This window comes from Lissotriton helveticus, chromosome 12, assembly GCF_964261635.1.
Source record: "Lissotriton helveticus chromosome 12, aLisHel1.1, whole genome shotgun sequence".
Taxonomy (NCBI): domain Eukaryota; kingdom Metazoa; phylum Chordata; class Amphibia; order Caudata; family Salamandridae; genus Lissotriton; species Lissotriton helveticus.
This window is the reverse complement of record NC_136073.1, coordinates 69,889,222-69,905,457: the sequence shown is the minus strand read 5'-3', so window position 1 is coordinate 69,905,457 and position 16,236 is coordinate 69,889,222. Positions and strand designations below refer to the sequence as shown.

General features: G+C 45.9%; 1 protein-coding gene across 9 annotated transcripts in view; it reads left to right on the top strand.

The window, feature by feature from the left end:
* The window catches only part of KDM6B (lysine demethylase 6B), a 960,064-nt gene that overhangs the window by 805,384 nt on the left and 138,444 nt on the right, over positions 1 to 16,236 (top strand). For all 9 annotated transcript variants that reach the window (XM_078670455.1, XM_078670453.1, XM_078670454.1 and 6 more), the window contains 3 exons: positions 12,202 to 12,322; positions 13,405 to 13,503; positions 14,690 to 14,921. In XM_078670455.1, coding sequence (XP_078526581.1) covers positions 12,207 to 12,322; positions 13,405 to 13,503; positions 14,690 to 14,921 — 447 coding nt within the window. In that variant the 5' untranslated portion in view covers positions 12,202 to 12,206. The remainder of the gene's footprint in view (positions 1 to 12,201; positions 12,323 to 13,404; positions 13,504 to 14,689; positions 14,922 to 16,236) is intronic.

Sequence of the window (16,236 nt, the reverse complement as noted above, 5' to 3'; positions counted from 1 at the left end):
CCATCTTAGCGGTGTCAGTATCTTTTTTCATCTTTTCTAAGTCCATGGGTGCACTTCAATATCAACAGTCTAGGACCTCTTTTCGCCGCTCCTCCTTTCGAGGCTCAAGCAACACATCCCAAACTTCTTCATCATTCAAGAGCACTACACAAGGCACCTTTAATAGAGGCTCCAATAGAGGAGGTTATAGAGGGAACAATAACAAAGGCAGAGGACGTGGTAATAATAACACCCGAGCCTCCACCTCCACCAAACAGTGACTTTTTCACACTCCCTCTTGACACCAGTCGGAGGCAGAATAACACAATTCCTACCAGTCTGGAACGCTATCACAACAGACAGGTGGGTGAGACAAATTATCCAGTATGGTTACTGCCTGGAACTCACTTCTACTCCACCCAAACACCGTCCAATGAACACATCACGCTGTTACAACAAGAGGTGCTATCCATGCTAGAAAAGGGTGCCATAGAGCCAGTCCCATTACAACATCAAGGGACAGGGGTATACTCTCTATACTTACTCATTCCCAAAAAAGACGGCTCACTCAGACCAATATTAGACATCAGACTTTTGAACCAATACATTCTCTCAGATCCTTTCCATATGATCACTCTACAACAGGTACTCCCACTACTCCAGCAAGGCGACTTCCTCGCCACATTAGAACTCAAGGATGCATACTTTCACATCCCCATACAGCCAGCTCACAGGAGATACCTCCGGTTCACAATAGAGGGTCAGCACTATCAATTCAAAGCTCTCCTCTTCGGGGTAACTACAGCACCAAGGGTTTTTACAAAATGCCTAGCAGTAGTAGCCACACACCTCAGAAGGCAACACATCCATGTGTTCCCCTACCTCGACGATTGGCTCATAAAAGCCAACTCATACGCACAGTGCGAGAGCCATACCTCACAGACAATCCAGCTACTGCACAGTCTAGGATTTTCAATAAACTACCCAAAATCTCATCTGCAACCCTCCTACCTACAGCAATATCTGGGAGCAACAATAGACCTCTCCGTAGCAAAGGCATATCCAAATCCAACCAGGATAGCCAACATACAATCTCTCATTCAAAGATTTTAGCCACAACACTGCCTACCAGCTCGAGTGTTCATGCAGCTTATAGGCATGATGGCCTCCTGCATATTCATCATCCCTCATACTCTGCTTTAAATGCGCCCCTTACAGGAATGCCTAGCACGCCAGTGGAACCAAGCTCAAGGACAACTAAAGCACCTAGTGTTGGTAGACAGTCGCACTTACCGCTCTCTACAGTGGTGGAACACACAAAACCTTTCCAAGGGGCGACTGTTCCAAGAGCCGGTTCCACAGGTAGTACTAACAGCGGACGCATCACTGACAGGTTGGGGAGCCCATCTCCTTCAATATACAGTCCAAGGTCTCTGGACAGTGAAACAAAAGACACTACATATAAACCACTTAGAGTTACTAGCAGTATTCCTAGCAATGAGAGCCTTTCAGAAATACTTGCGCAACAAGGCTGTGTTAATCCGAACGGACAACATGACAGCCATGTACTACATCCAAAAACAGGGGGGGACACACTCTCTGCAACTGTCTCACCTAGCACAGAGCATATGGAAGTGGGCAATTTCACAAAACATTTATCTCCTGGCAGAACACCTCCCAGGGATAGACAACCAGATAGCAGACCTACTAAGCAGACTCAGTCAGCAAGTACAAGAATGGGAGATTCATCCTCCAGTTCTCCAACCATGCTTCCAAAAGCGGGGACATCCAGACCTAGATCTGTTTGCCGCAAGCGAAAACTCAAAATGCCCGTCCTTGGCCGCCAGGTTCCCACACCCGTTGTAACAAGGTAATGCGATATGGATGTACTGGTCAGGCAGATTTGAGTACGCTTTTCCACCAACCCTAATGATTCCATTAGTGGCACGCAAACTAAGGCAACAGTCACTCACAATGATTACAACACCCCTGATGAGCCTTATGTCCCACAAAACGATATACCCTTCTAGACCTTCCCCACCAGAGGACACTATAGGTTTTAACCTACTAGTCCAAAGAGCTGCCCAATATCATGGCGTGGACTTACACACCGATGCGGTGGAGGAAGATTTCCTACTAGACACTTTTGATAACGCACAAAGGTCTACTGCCATTTTGCCAATGCTTAAGGGTGTCATTAAGCACGCAACAGAGGTTTTTAAGGATTTTTATTTAAGAGGTTTTATATAGCGCTGGCTGGACCCAGGAGTATCAGAGCGCTTTACAAGGTGTTTCCATACAGGTACAGTGTGTATAAGCACAGACAACGGAATAATAAAAGAACAAGTCCACATAGGATACATGACATCTAGATAAAAAAGTAAAAACAATTGATAGACACTATGAGTCATACAAAATAGCGGTCACAGTTTGGCGGGAAGCCTCACTTAGGTATACAAAAACATGCAAGAGAACTGACTGTCATGAGGAGGGGAGGTAAGGTGATCAGATAGAAGGAAAGGGAGTTGGCCAGGCGGGTGGTCACAAGTCATATGCAGAGCAGATAGGTGGGGTGATGCAGAGGGGCGAGGCTACCAGGGAGGGATTAGAAACCCCAGTATTTATTAAGGAGAAGAAGTTTGAGTTCTTTTTTGAAGCTGGGGTAGGACTGGTTACAGCGGAGGTCTTTAGGGAGGGCATTCCAAATAAGTGGGGCATTGCCTGAAAATGAGCGTGACTGAGTGGAATTCTTTTTCTGAATGGGGGGCATAAGTAGGAGGGTGTTGGAGCTTCTCAGTGATCGCGTGCAGCCTGCTTTGGTCAGTTTATTGGAGAGGTATGCCGGTGTGTTTTGGTGGAGGATTTTGTGCGTAATGCAGGCGGTTTTATATGTGGATCTACCTTCAATGGGGAGCCATTTAAGGGCGGGAGAGATGTGGTCAAATCGTTTGCAGTCCGTGATAAGCCTAGCCGCGAGGTTGAGCACAGATTTAAGAGGTGCCAGGTGGGTTTTGGGAATTCCGGTGAGGATGGCATTGCCGTAATCAATGCGCGATAGAGCAAGCGATTGGACTGCCAGTTTAAAGTCATCAATTGGGATGAAGGGCTTAATTTTCTTAAGGTTACGGAGGGTAAGGAGGGCTCCTTTGGCAGAGTTGTTGATGTGAACGTTGAGAGTTAGTCGGTTGTCAAGGGAGATGCCCAAGGATTTGACTGAGGTGGCTAGGGACAGGGAGCAGTTGAGGGCGTTAAGGTCTGTGATCCACTTTTGAATGGGGAGCTGGTTGTTTTTTGGGGAGAAAAGAATAATTTCAGTTTTTTTTGGGTTAAGTTTGAGATGGTTCGAGTGGAACCAGGCTTGAATTTTGATGAGGGTGTTGTTGAGGTGGAGGATGTCAGCATGGGTTTTTATCTTATGGTAGAGTTGTGTATCGTCAGCGTAGAGGTGATAGTTAATCCCTGCTTGTTTGAGAATGAGGGTGAGAGGTTCCATGAAGAGGTTAAAGAGAGAGGGAGATAGTATGGATCCTTGTGGAACTCCTAGAGAGATGGGGGAGGGGTTCGAAAGGCAATTGTGGATTTTAATTTGCTGAGCGCGGTGCTGCAGGTATGAGACAAACCAATTATGAGTCATGCCATTAAGGCCGAATCGTTCTTTAAGGACTTTGAGAAGAACAGAGTGGTTAACGGTATCGAACGCTGCGGAGAGATCAAGGAGGATCAGTAGGCTAGATTCGCTATTGTCAAGGGAGTGGTGAATGTCATCTATAATGTTAAGCATGGCGGTTTCGGTGCTGCAGCCTTTCCTGAAGCCAGATTGAAGAGGGTCAAGTAAGTTAAAAAGTTCAATGTGTCTGTCAAGCTGAAGAAGGACACATTTTTCAAGGGCTTTCGAGAGGAGGGGCAAGTTGGAGATAGGACGGAGGTTGTTGAGGTCATTAGGGTCAGCCGTAGGGTTTTTAAGAATGGGGGTGATTTGTCCCAGTTGAAGGGAGGTGGGGACACAGCCGGTGGCTAGGGAGGTGTTAATGATCGAGGTCCAGGCAGGTGTGATGATATGTTTGAGGTTTTGGACAAGTTTAGAAGGGAGGGGGTCTTTAGTGTGGGAGGAGGGTTTAAGTTTTGCAATGTCAAAGACCTCTCTTTCAGTGACTGGCTGGAAATTATGCCAAGCGGCGTTATTTTTAGGGGGAGTGTTGGGGGGATTAGAATCTTGGAGGGTGGAGTGAAAGGGGGGGGGGGGGAGTGAGATCAGTATTATGGAGGGGGCGGGGGGGAGGGGGCAGGAAGCAGGTGCGGTAGGGGGGATGTGTAGTATGGAGGTAGGGGTCAGAGTCGGCAGGAAGGATTGCTCTATTTTTGTAATTTTTTCAGAGAAAAAGAGGGCTATTTCTTCGCATCTGGACGTCGAGGCCATAAGTACAGGCGGAGCGGCTGAGGTTTGATTGCGAACAATGTTGAACAGTTCTCTGGGTCTGTTTTTGGCTTGGTCAAGTTGTGTTCTGAAAAAGGATGCTTTTTGTTTAAGGATGTGTTTTTTGTAAGAGGATCTTGCAAGTCTGAGGCGAGCTAGGTGCAAGGGGGAAGGGTGCAGTCTCCATGTTCTTTCCGTCTGTCTCAGTGAGCGTCTTTCATTGTTAAGCTCCGTATTAAACCATGATTTGGAAGGGACGGTTCTTTGGTTTTTGAGCTTAAGCGGGGCCAGGAGGTCTAGGGTTTCAATAACTGCTTTGTTGTAGTGTTCAGTAAGTTCATTTGCGTTAAGTGAGGGCGGAATGGCGAGAAGTTGGGCATGGAGTTTGGATTCCAGTACATCCGGGGGGATATTATTCAAATTTCTGGTCAGTTTCGAGGGTTTAGTGGTTTTCGTGGGCGGGGGAGTGGCAGAGACCGCTATAGAGAACAGTATGAGATGGTGGTCGGACCAGTCGATGGGAACAATGTTGGATAGGAGGGCTAGATCTTTGCTAGTAATTATTGCATCTAGGATAGCTCCTTTGGCATGGGTCGGGGAGTGACAGAGTTGCTCTAGGTCATTGATCTCGAGAAGGTTGGAAAGGAGGGTGATAGAGGGATCGCTGCGCTCATTCCAGTGGAGGTTAAAGTCTCCCAGGAAAATGTTGACGGAATTCGAAAGTGAGGATTGTGTAAGCATGTTGGATAGTTCATCAACGAAGGGATGAGTATTGCCGGGAGGGTTATATATGTTGTGAAGGCGAATGGGTTGGGAGCCGTGAATTTTGAGTTCAGCTTCAAGGTATTCAAGGGTGGAGTAATTAGTATTATTGACAAGGGAAATTTGTAGTTCCTCTTTGAAGATGATGGCAACACCACCGCCAATTCGGATGGGCCGGTCTTTCCTGAGAATAGAATAGCCCGGAGGAGCTAGGAGGTCCAGGATGCTTGTCGAGTGGTCTTTGAGCCAGGTTTCCGTTAGGAACGCAATGTCGATGGATTCACTAAGGATAGTTTCTGATATTTCAGTGGCATGTTGCACAGCGGACCGACAATTAACAAGCATGCAGTGAAGAGGTTTCGGGGGAGTTTTAGGGAGTGGAAGGGAGTGGATGGCTGTGAGTTGGGGAGGAGGCCTAGGTGAGCAAGGTGAGCGGGGAGTTCGGCTAGTCCCCAGTATGACAGGGATGCTGGAGGCCGGGGGAGGCTGGAAATTAGTGGGTGAGCAGTGAGGGTAGGATTTGCAGAGGTCGAGCATCTCCATGGGGGAGAGGGGGCAGGAGGTGCGGAGAGGTCTGTGTGTGCGGCAGTGTAGAGGAGTCGTGCAAAACTGTTTGGGGGTAGCGGGATTCATATGTCTAGTACGAGCGCAGTTTAACCGAAGTGGGAGGGCTCTGTTTTTGAGGGAATAGAAATCAGATCTAAGATGAGCGAGATCTCTGGTGAGAGTGGCAAGAGCGTGTTCAATGTTGCAAAGAGTTAGATATAAGACTACGGTGGGATATTGGAGAAGGGGGAGGGAGCGGAACGGGATGAGCGATGTTCTTCATTGGGGGTGGTTTGTTGTTGGGAGGGAGGGTGGGGTTCCTAGAAAGGGAGATGGGAGGACTGTGGTAGTAGGGCAAGAGGAGGGGCATGGAGGGGGAAGATGGGTATGTGGTCATCGAGAGTGAAGAAGGAGGAAATGGAGGGGCAGGAGTGTTCGGAGGAACCGTGAGGGACTGGTCGGGAGGGGGGGAGCCATGATAATCAAAGGGAGAGAGGATGGGACTAGGGGGGGGGGGGTGAAGGGGCGGTTCTGGATTAGAGTGAGAGACGGTTCGGGTTGATGGGTGCATTGAGTTTCGGGGGGACAGAGTATGGGTTTAGGTGAGGAGGAATAGGGTGGAGTAAGAGTGGGAGGGGAAGGGGAAGGGCAGGGAGAGTCAGAAAGGGGGTGGGGGATAGCACTTGTGGTGTGGGAAATGAGGGGAGAGTGAGGGCAGGTCGTATGAGTGGGCGATTGGGAGCTTTGGGGAGTAGGGAGGATCAGGGGAAGAGGAGGGTCCATCGAAGAAGGCCGGGCCAGGGGGGTATGCGGGGGGGGGGGTCAACAATTGTGTGGCATTGTTGGACGTGTACATGGTCAGCAGTTGTAGGGCATTGTTGATCGTGGACATATCTGCAGAGGGGAGTAAAGGATAAGGGAGAGGGGTTAAAGTGGAGGGCAAGGGGAGAGAGGGGGGAATGTTGTTGGGGGAATTATGAAGTTGGATGGTCAGCAATTGTAAGGCATAGTTGACTGTGGGCACGTCAGCAGAGGGGAGTATAGGATGAAAGAGAGGGGTAATCGAGGAGGGCAAAGGATGTGTGGGGGGAAGGTCATTAGCGGCATTGTGAAGCTGGATGGTCGGCAATTGTAAGGTATTGCTGGACATGGGCGTATCAGCGGAGGGGAGTATAGGATGAGGGAGAGGGGTTAAGGGGGAGGGCAAAGGATGAGATGGGGGTAGGTTATTAGCAGAGTTTTGAAGTTGGATGGTCAGTGATCTGAAGTGTAATTCAAAGGAGTTAAGGTGGGGAACGGCCGCTTGGATGAGGATGTTACCGGTTTTAAAAATGGAGATATTGATTTCCCCAGGAAAGGTAGAAGAGGGAGAAGTGGATAGTTTATGGCCATGGGGGATTTTGAGGGACTTCGTGACTGGGAGATATTGTAGGAAAACGCTTTTCCATTTAGAGGGGCGTTTGGAATAGAAGATGTAGTTGGTAGTAATAGGGGCGGTCAGGCTGTAATAGTTGTCCACAATGAGAGTTTCAGGGTTAAGGACGAGAAGGTTGTGTTTGAATTTTTTTCTTGCGTATTTCGAGAGGTTGTGGGGGTAGAGAATGGACCAGGAGTTTGGGCCATGTTGGGATAGCTGAAGAGGAGGCATAGTAGGGGATAGTGGTAGGTTATGAACATAGGTGCATGTAATAGGACATCGGGTGAAAGAGGCCTATCGGGGTCATGAAAAGGAAATAACAAAGCTGGTCATATAAATAAACAAATTGAGGGGCGAAATTCAGGATAAGGCCACTAGGTGGCGATCAAGGCAAGCAGGTCTGAAAGGAATAAGACTATAGCTGGTCATATAAAATAAGCATTGAAGGGCGAGGTTCAGGATAGGACCTAGTATGACTTAATAAAATAAGCAATTCAGGGGCGAAGTTCAGGAAAGGACCACTAGGTGGCGCTCACGGCTAGCAGGTCTGAAAGGAATAGGACTATAGCTGGTCATGTAAGATAAGCATTAAGGGGCGAAGTTCAGGATAGGACCACTAGGTGGCGCTCAAGGCTAGCAGGTCTAGATAGGTCAGTATAGGGTCATTGTGGTTCAGGAGAAAAAAGATAAGTGAGGATGATGTAAGGGCTAGGGTCCTCAATCCTCGCATTGAGAAAAAATTTAAAGCTGCTCCTACAGATCCAGTCTATATTAAAGGTCCAGCACCATTAGACTCTTTAGTAGTGTCCAATGCACGTAAACCTGCTAATTCTCAGACATCAGGTCAGGCCTCACCACCAGACAAAGAATCTAAGCTACTTGCCGCCTCCGTCAAAAGAACAGCGTCACAAGCGGCTAATATCTGGCGCATTGCCAACACCCAAGCGTTGCTAGCCAGATATGACAAGGCACATTATGATGAACTAGAGTCCATAATGCAACATCTACCAGGCAAATACAAACATAGGGCCAAATAACTTATACAGGAAGGTAAAAATATTACTAATACTTCCATTCGTTGTGCCCTAGAAGCTGCAGATACCGCCTCAAGGGAAATCAATACCAGCACCCTACTACGTAGACATGCTTGGCTAAGTATTTCAGATTTTACACCTGAGGTACAAAACTCCATCCTTAATCAGCCATTTGATGAGACACATTTATTTGGCCCTAATGTTGACGTGTCTTTAGAAAAGATGAAAAAAAGACACTGATACAGCAAAATCTATGGGACCCTGGCAGCAGCAAGCTCCCAGACGTTCTTTTCGTCGCTCCTCATACAGAGGCAACACTAGAAGCTACTCCTCAAAGTCCCTCCACTTCTTACAAAACCCCTAGCCAATCCACATTCACTAAGGGCTACCAGAGATGGGGTTACAGGGGTAACGACAACAAAGGCAGAGGCAAAACCAACAACTCCTGCTCTGCTTCTACCCCTACCCAATTACTTTCCTCCCCTTCCCCCCCCAACATTCCACTCCTGTGGGGGGTAGACTGCAACAATTCCTTCCTGCCTGGACCAACATCACATCAGACAGGTGGGTGCGACAAATTATTCAGTCAGGTTACTGTCTAGAACTAACATCTACCCCCCCAAACATACCACCCAAACAGCGTCCAATGTCACAAGAACATCTATGACTGTTAAAGCAAGAAGTAGTTTCTCTGCTTCAAAAAAGTGCAATAGAACCAGTTCCTCTGCACCAACAGAACAAGGGGGTTTACTCTCTATATTTTCTAATTCCAAAAAAGGACGGCTCTCTAAGGCCTATTCTAGACCTCAGACCGCTAAACATACACATACAGTCAGGTCATTTTCACATGGTCACACTCCAACAAGTCCTTCCGCTCCTGTCAAAAAACAACTTCCTTGCTACTTTAGATCTCAAGGACGCATACCACTAGGGCATGTTATGCAGCCAAGTGGAAACGATTTGTAATATCATAGGAATCTCACTGCATCTCCAAAGATGTAACTTAGCCTATACCTCTATTAGACTACATCTTGCTGCAATAGCAGCATATCTGCAAAACAGATAACATCTACCTCTATTCATAGTGCCTGCCATTAAAGCCTTTATGGAAGGCCTTAAAAGAATAATTCCTCCCAGAGTACCACCTTCACCTGTGTGGAATTTATATGTTGTTCTCACACGGTTAATGGGACCTCCCTTCGAACCCTTAAACAAATGTGAACTACAATTTTTAACGTGGAAGGTTGTGCTTCTAGTAGCTATTACTTCTCTGCGGAGAGTTAGTGAACTACAAGCACTAACCATTCAAGAACCCTTCTTGCAAATGCATCACAATAAGGTAGTTCTGCGTACTAATCCAAAATTCTTGCCCAACGTCATTTCTCCCTTCCATCTCAATCAATCTGTGGAACTGCCCGTTTTCTTTTCGCAGCCACAGACAGTAGCAGAAAGAGCTCTTCATACCCTAGATGTCAAAAGAGCATTGCTATACTACATCGAAAGGACACAACCCTTTCGTAAGACAAAACAACTTTTTGTGTCTTTCTCACCACCACACAACGGTAATCCCATTTCAAAATCTGGGAAAGCTAGATGGATTGTCAAATGCATACAGAATTGTTACCACAAAGCTAAACGTATGTTATCTGTTCCTCCTAAAGCCCACTCTACAAGGAAAATGGGGGCTTCAATGGCATTTTTTAGGGAACATTCCCCTAGATGACATCTGCAAAGCAGCTACATGGTCTACACCGCACACATTCACAAAACCCTATTGTGTAGATGTGCAAACCAAACAACAAGCTAATGTGGGCCAGGCTGTTCTCAAAACATTATTCCGAACTACTGCAACAGATCGGGGTGGTCGCCGCTAGGAGTGCGTACTACTATACAATCTATGCACAGTGTGCAATCTGCAGCTCATATGCCTCGAACGGAAAGTGCTACTTACCAGTATGCATTTGTTCTTGGCATGTAGAGCTGCAGAGTTGCACACGCCCACCCGCCTCCCCAGCTACCCTTGTCTGTTCCAGAATTCTCTTAATTAGATATAAATTATATGGGCATCCTTCCTTTTTCTTGCAAAGTTTCATCATTTCCCTATGGCGAAAAACAATCTGGGGATGGAGCCGAGCAATGTGGTCCAAAGGAGGAGTCACCTATCTCGTGACTTCCAAAGAACTTTTCAGGACAACAACAAACTGCAAACATCCAGATGACTTCTCCTCGTCTTTTCTGTATTTTCTTTCTTCTTTCTCCAAAAATGTCTGGAGCCCAAACGGGAACGATCCAGACCCGACCGCGGAAAAAAAGAATCTGAAGATGGCGCCCAAGAGTGGGAGCTTCCGCAGGAAGCATGCCGACGTCACCGGAAATACACCCATGGGGGTGTGACGCCGACGCCCACCTGGGCTAAGAAAAAAAAAAAAACCCAAAGAAAAGACTACGAATCCGGACCCAACCACAAGACCGCGGAATAATGCACAGCATAGTGAATCCAGAAAGATTCACGCTGCAAAAGTAGCATTTTCCTTTTCACTTGGCCAAGAGTGCTCTTTTGTGCTCCATGGCCAGGCAGCAAATGGGTACTGCCATGCTCTCCAAAAAAAAGTGTAAAACTTTCAATGACCGTAGGGGAGCTGAGGACACTCCTCCTCTGCTCCCCTACAGTGATTGAAAGTTTTACACTTTTTTACACATGCCCCCTCCAACCCACTGGTTGGAGGGGGCATGTGGCGAGAACAAGGGAATAACTTTACCTCTTGGAGTGTAAGCATACAAGAAAAATAGGGTGGGGGAGGAGTGATGAACATTAAGCACTGAGGGTGAGGGTGTGTGTTTTGAACAGAAGAAGCTGCTCACGAGTAAGAGCATACTTTTACAACAGAAAGTAAGATGACTTTAGTAAGTATCCTACAATGCAGAACTAAGCTTTATTCCAGGCTTTCCACTAATTGTATTCAATTGAACAGTTTAGTTTGGAGCAGACATGTATCAATTGAAGCAGCAAAAGGAGCTGTCTTTCAGCCGCAGATTCTGGTCTTGCTGATGTTGGGAGGAATAAGATAGATGGTACAGCACCACTTGGTATCTGCATTGAACCGAGGGTTAAAGGAGAACTGCTGTCCAAGATTATACCCAAATTCTTGACTGAGAATCAGGTGCAGCAGGAATGGATGGTCACAACAGCCCAAGAGCGCTGTTATTTTCTCACTGTGTAATGGAAGCCAATTGTCCTGCTCCCATCCAGTGTCACAGCATCCGGAGATCCCTATACACACACTAAGCAGAAGGTGGATGTCATTAGGTTACAGTTGACACCAAGGCCCACAGGGCACAATCTCCTTAACCACTGACTATGAGTGCTGTGGAATAAGCAGACTTTCGTTACACTAAGCAAAGTCACTGATGTTGCAAAAGTTACCCATGTTAATCAGCGGTCGCCCATGTGTGAAGAAAGAACAGATCAACTGCAGCACGTGCCCCTGGATTCACATAATCTGGGCCAGGTGATTAGTAGTATCCTTTGTTCTACAGTGCCAGAATTGTGCTGACTGGTCTACCAGAAACAGTGCAAGCAAGTCTCCTCTGTAGATTAAGCCATTTCTGTTCTTTATAGCTGCAGATTGCCCATGGGAAACAAACCTAAATAGAAGGAATGGTTCATTCATGGAAAAACCTCCTTGCATAAATGGTAGAGATTGAAGTAATGAATGTATACCCTTAAAGACCTTCATGGCAACACGTGGCGAGTAAGAGAGCTGGGGGCTGTTTAAGGTTGGAGCACGGGGGGGTTAAGGTTGGGGCACTAGGTAATCAAGTATAGAGCTGGAGGCAATATGGACTGGAGGTGAACAATAGACATGCAGTGGGCTGATTGAATGATTGAGGTAGCATGCAGAATCTCTCAGTTGGCAGCTAGAGGGGTTTCCGTTCTGTTCTGTACTTTACTTATGCCCCAAACCATGGTCTTTTTTTTATTTATTTCAGGTTTCTCTATTGTTAGTAAACTTGAATCTGGTTGGCATAATGCTCTTCTTCTCCAACAGGCTGGATGCATCGCACGGTGGACCAGCTTGGAGGCCGGTGTCCACGGGAAGCTTTTCCACACAGTGGCCTGAGCTGCAACGGGGCTTGGAGCTCATCTCGCCCATGGCTTCCCCCCGGCAGGTGAGGTGTGAGGAAGGTCCCTTGGGTTTATTTAGGTAGGTCACATCATGATGCTAAGTAATGCTATATTTAATCTAGCCCCCATAACAAGTGGGCTGAACGTGTCTGAGGAGGGCGAATGAATCGGCATGTTACTCTGGACAACTTGGCATGCGGGTGTAGAGTTTCCACAGCCTTTATGTCTTGGTGAGTTAGTGTGGCTTTCTTGTCTAGAACTGGACTCTCCAGGCACACTGATGCTATTCTAAGCAGTAAGAGAATGACGGGACTCAGCAAAGCTAGTGCAGCAAACAAATTCATTATAACAAATTGGGGAGGCATAATGGGCAAGCAAACTGACAGCTTGGATAAGGCCTGCGGATTTCATGAACTGGTCAACAAAGAGTAGAGGGGGTGGGCAGGGAAAAAGAGAGACCAGGCTCAATCTCATTTAATTAAAGTAGCAAAATTGCTGGAGTTCAGAATTACCTCGAAGATAATTCTAGTAAATAATAGGCATAACAGATTTAATATGCTCCAAAACTGGTGTCCTTAGACCTCTTGTGTGCATTTTTGAGTGAATGGAAGAGTAAACTCTTATCTTTGTAATGTACTCAAAGTTGAAGAATGGTGGTGTGCCACCTACATAATATTCCTAAACTAGCACTAACAAGCGGTTACGGATGCTTCCAGCTCAGTGTAGCACTTAATATATAACATCAAAACGAAATGTAAGTTTAGTGGAACACTGATCCCATCCATTTATAATTACCACAGTCGTTATTGTGTCTGAACGGTGACTATAGCCATTTACAAATACCTAATTTGCTACAAAATTAAAACTGAGGTATATTCTTAGGTTGGCTGTAGAGGGTCCATAGAGGTTTTTTCTATGTGCTGCAAAGTCCTGTTTTGTTGGACTCTGTGCTGTCCGTTTATTTTGATTCCTCAAGAAGGGAATGTAAGGTGTAGTAGTAGGAGGGGGCCCTAGTCTGTATTATAAATTCAACTCAGAGAAAAAAATACAAACCATTATAAAACTGTAGTTTTTCTTCTCCTCTCACCCCATTAATCAACCCTCTTTTTTGTAATTTTTCCTGCAGGTGTTCATCCGGTGTAGGACAATCACAGCTTCCACCCCACCTTCCCTCTAGTCATGGGCCTAATCTCGGACACCCCAACAAGCCCTTTTTTCCTTCTGGGTAAGTAGCATCTCTTGTTGCATAGGGATTACGATTTAGGCGTTTGACTTGGGCGGCCCTTACCCCAGCAGTCATTCATTGAGCACTAGAGTGGTGTGGTTCTTGCAGGGTAGCAGAGTAAGTTCTCACTCGACAAATATCCCAAGCGAAAGATGCTTGTACAGACGTGTATATGGCCAGCAATACAATACAGGAAGTTTTTATTAGATCGTTGACAATATCTTCTTGAACTTTATGCCAAGCACCCACTACCTCACTCGCATGTATGTGCAGCAGTGAGCATGCCCAATAATCCCGAGAGGACTACGTATATTTCGGAAGACCTTCACCCACAGCCATCAAACAATAGAACCTGCTAACCTATAAGTGATTAAGACAAGCATAGATTAAAGCGTAAAAGAACCATAAACCACCAGTAACACAATCACAGTTGGTAATCTGACTCAGGCCTGTGTTGCAGTCCTCGAAAGCAAGGCTGGAATGTGTCCAAACTCTTTTAGCTCTACGTTTCCTTACTAACTGGAGAATACATCCTGTACAAAGAATTAGGCATAGCATAACTCTGGAGGTACTAGACGGGGCCACTGGGATTATGCGGAAGGTGAGCACCAAATTATCTAGCCGGGTTGACTAAATTGTGCAGCGAGAAAAGGCAAATTATGTGGCATAATGTAGCATTTTTTGATGGTATTACTTTATCATTTTGTCATTTTTATTATACATAGTAATACTGTCTGTTCAAATATTTCATGTTTCTCGTACCAGTTTAACAACCAAATACAGAAATAAGCACCCAAAAGATAACCAGTTAATCTTTGCGAAGGGACTTCCACTGTACACGAACACGTTGCCTCCTTTTTTTGGTAACTTTTGATCCATTTGAGCTGGATTTTGTTTTATTAATTTTCTGCTTATGCCGCAGATGATGTGACAAATTACGGAAATACATAATTATTAATATATATATTTTTTTAAAAGCTTTGGCTACAGAATTGCATAATTTTAGTTGCCCTGCTTATAGTGGGTACCATAGTAATTCCACTCGGTGAGCTTTGCTAAAGAAGATCAATGTAAGCATACGTGGGAGGCAGAAGTTTCGTCCTTTATTTGCTCAGGGCTCTTAGCTGTCCAGTCATTCTGCTCCATTCCATCTGACTTGCTAACTTTGGTTTCTCTGCTTCTTCAGGAATGCCAATCCCCGGCCTTTGCATGGAAAGCTCGACACCATCCACACCTGTGTGCAGGCTCTGCTGCGGGACCAGCAGCAGCCGCAGCTCTGGGAGCAAATGGGTCAGATTTACGAGTCCGAACATGACTTGGAGGAGGCAATCCATTGCTACCAGAATGCTGCCCGCCACCAGCGCGAGTACAGCGGCTATGGGGACCTCAATGCCCGTATCAGCAGGCTGCTGCAGCAGGTAACACTGGTCCCTCCTCATCCTTTCATACTGTATCACCCGAATCCATCCGCTCTTGCTACGGGCTTCCTTCTCCTTTTGAATCTCTTTGCCCGGGTTGAAGTATTCTAGTTTCTCACCCCCTAGTCATGAGGATTGGTTGTATTCTCTTAATGTGAAGTGCCTTATGGGCTCTAAGATAGTGCAGAATAATTGTAATTGGTAAAGGAAAGTGGGCTGTTTGGCAAAGAACAGCGTATGATGGGACGTTTTTAGACGGGGTAATGCCTGGAAAAAAACATTTTTTTGTGTGCATCTCTGTATTTGGTGTAGATGCCTTACATGGTCATTTAAAGATATGAAAGCAATGCTGAAAAATAACCTGCCCCAACATTGGCCTTCGTGTGAGCCCATTATCTGGTTGACTCCAAGATTTAAGGTACCCATTGGATGGAACCCCCTTGTGTCTCTTTGCCTCTCAGCATCAACAGTTGTTGCATAGCTCCCATAGACTAATCTAGAAGTGCAACTTTACTGGTGAGAAGTTATTTAACATGATAGGTAGGTAGGGGTAAACATTTTCTGAATATACTAGCTACATTATGTCTTGACATTGGTTTTGCTCAGTCCTTTCACTTTCCAGCATGAAAGGCAGGCAAGAGAATTGCACGGGACAATACCCACAGCAAAGTAGTGCAAACCAGCTCCAGAATAGGTTTTGAAGTGGGGGCATTTCTCCCTAATTTTGGAAGTAAATGATTTCTTGAAGTGTACAAAAGTTAATTCCTATTTCCGACGGGAGTATTTTCAGGTGGTAATGCTGCAATCTCTCATTTGTTTGCTTCTGGTAATTCATGTAAAAGAAAGGTTGTTTTTTTTATACCTTGAAGCCTCTCTTCAAACCAGGCACCAAAATCTGCAATCTCTTCTGTTAGGACTATTGCTTTTGCTTAATTGCATAATCTATGGTCTTTTGCCACTATTCTAGTTGTCATTGTGCGTTTTTACTGCAGCTCTTAAGGCAGTGCATGTTAGCTGTGTAAGCTTTATCACTTTCTGGTGCATTATTACAAAGGCATTTAAGAAAAACCGTGACTTCTTGAAAATGTTTACATATCCGGGATCTCTGTGGTGTGGAATGTATTTGTCTTTCAGGCTAAACTCCACGCCCTTTGGAGGACAAACTCCCCCCCCCCCCCCCCCCAATAAACTTCTTTATAATTTGGGGCATATTTAGGACGGAGGCTGTCGTTACGGTGCAACTTTAGAAAGTGAAAAATTCACATTGGGAGCTCATAAAGAGTACATCAATAAACACTTGGCTCCCTTTAGAAAT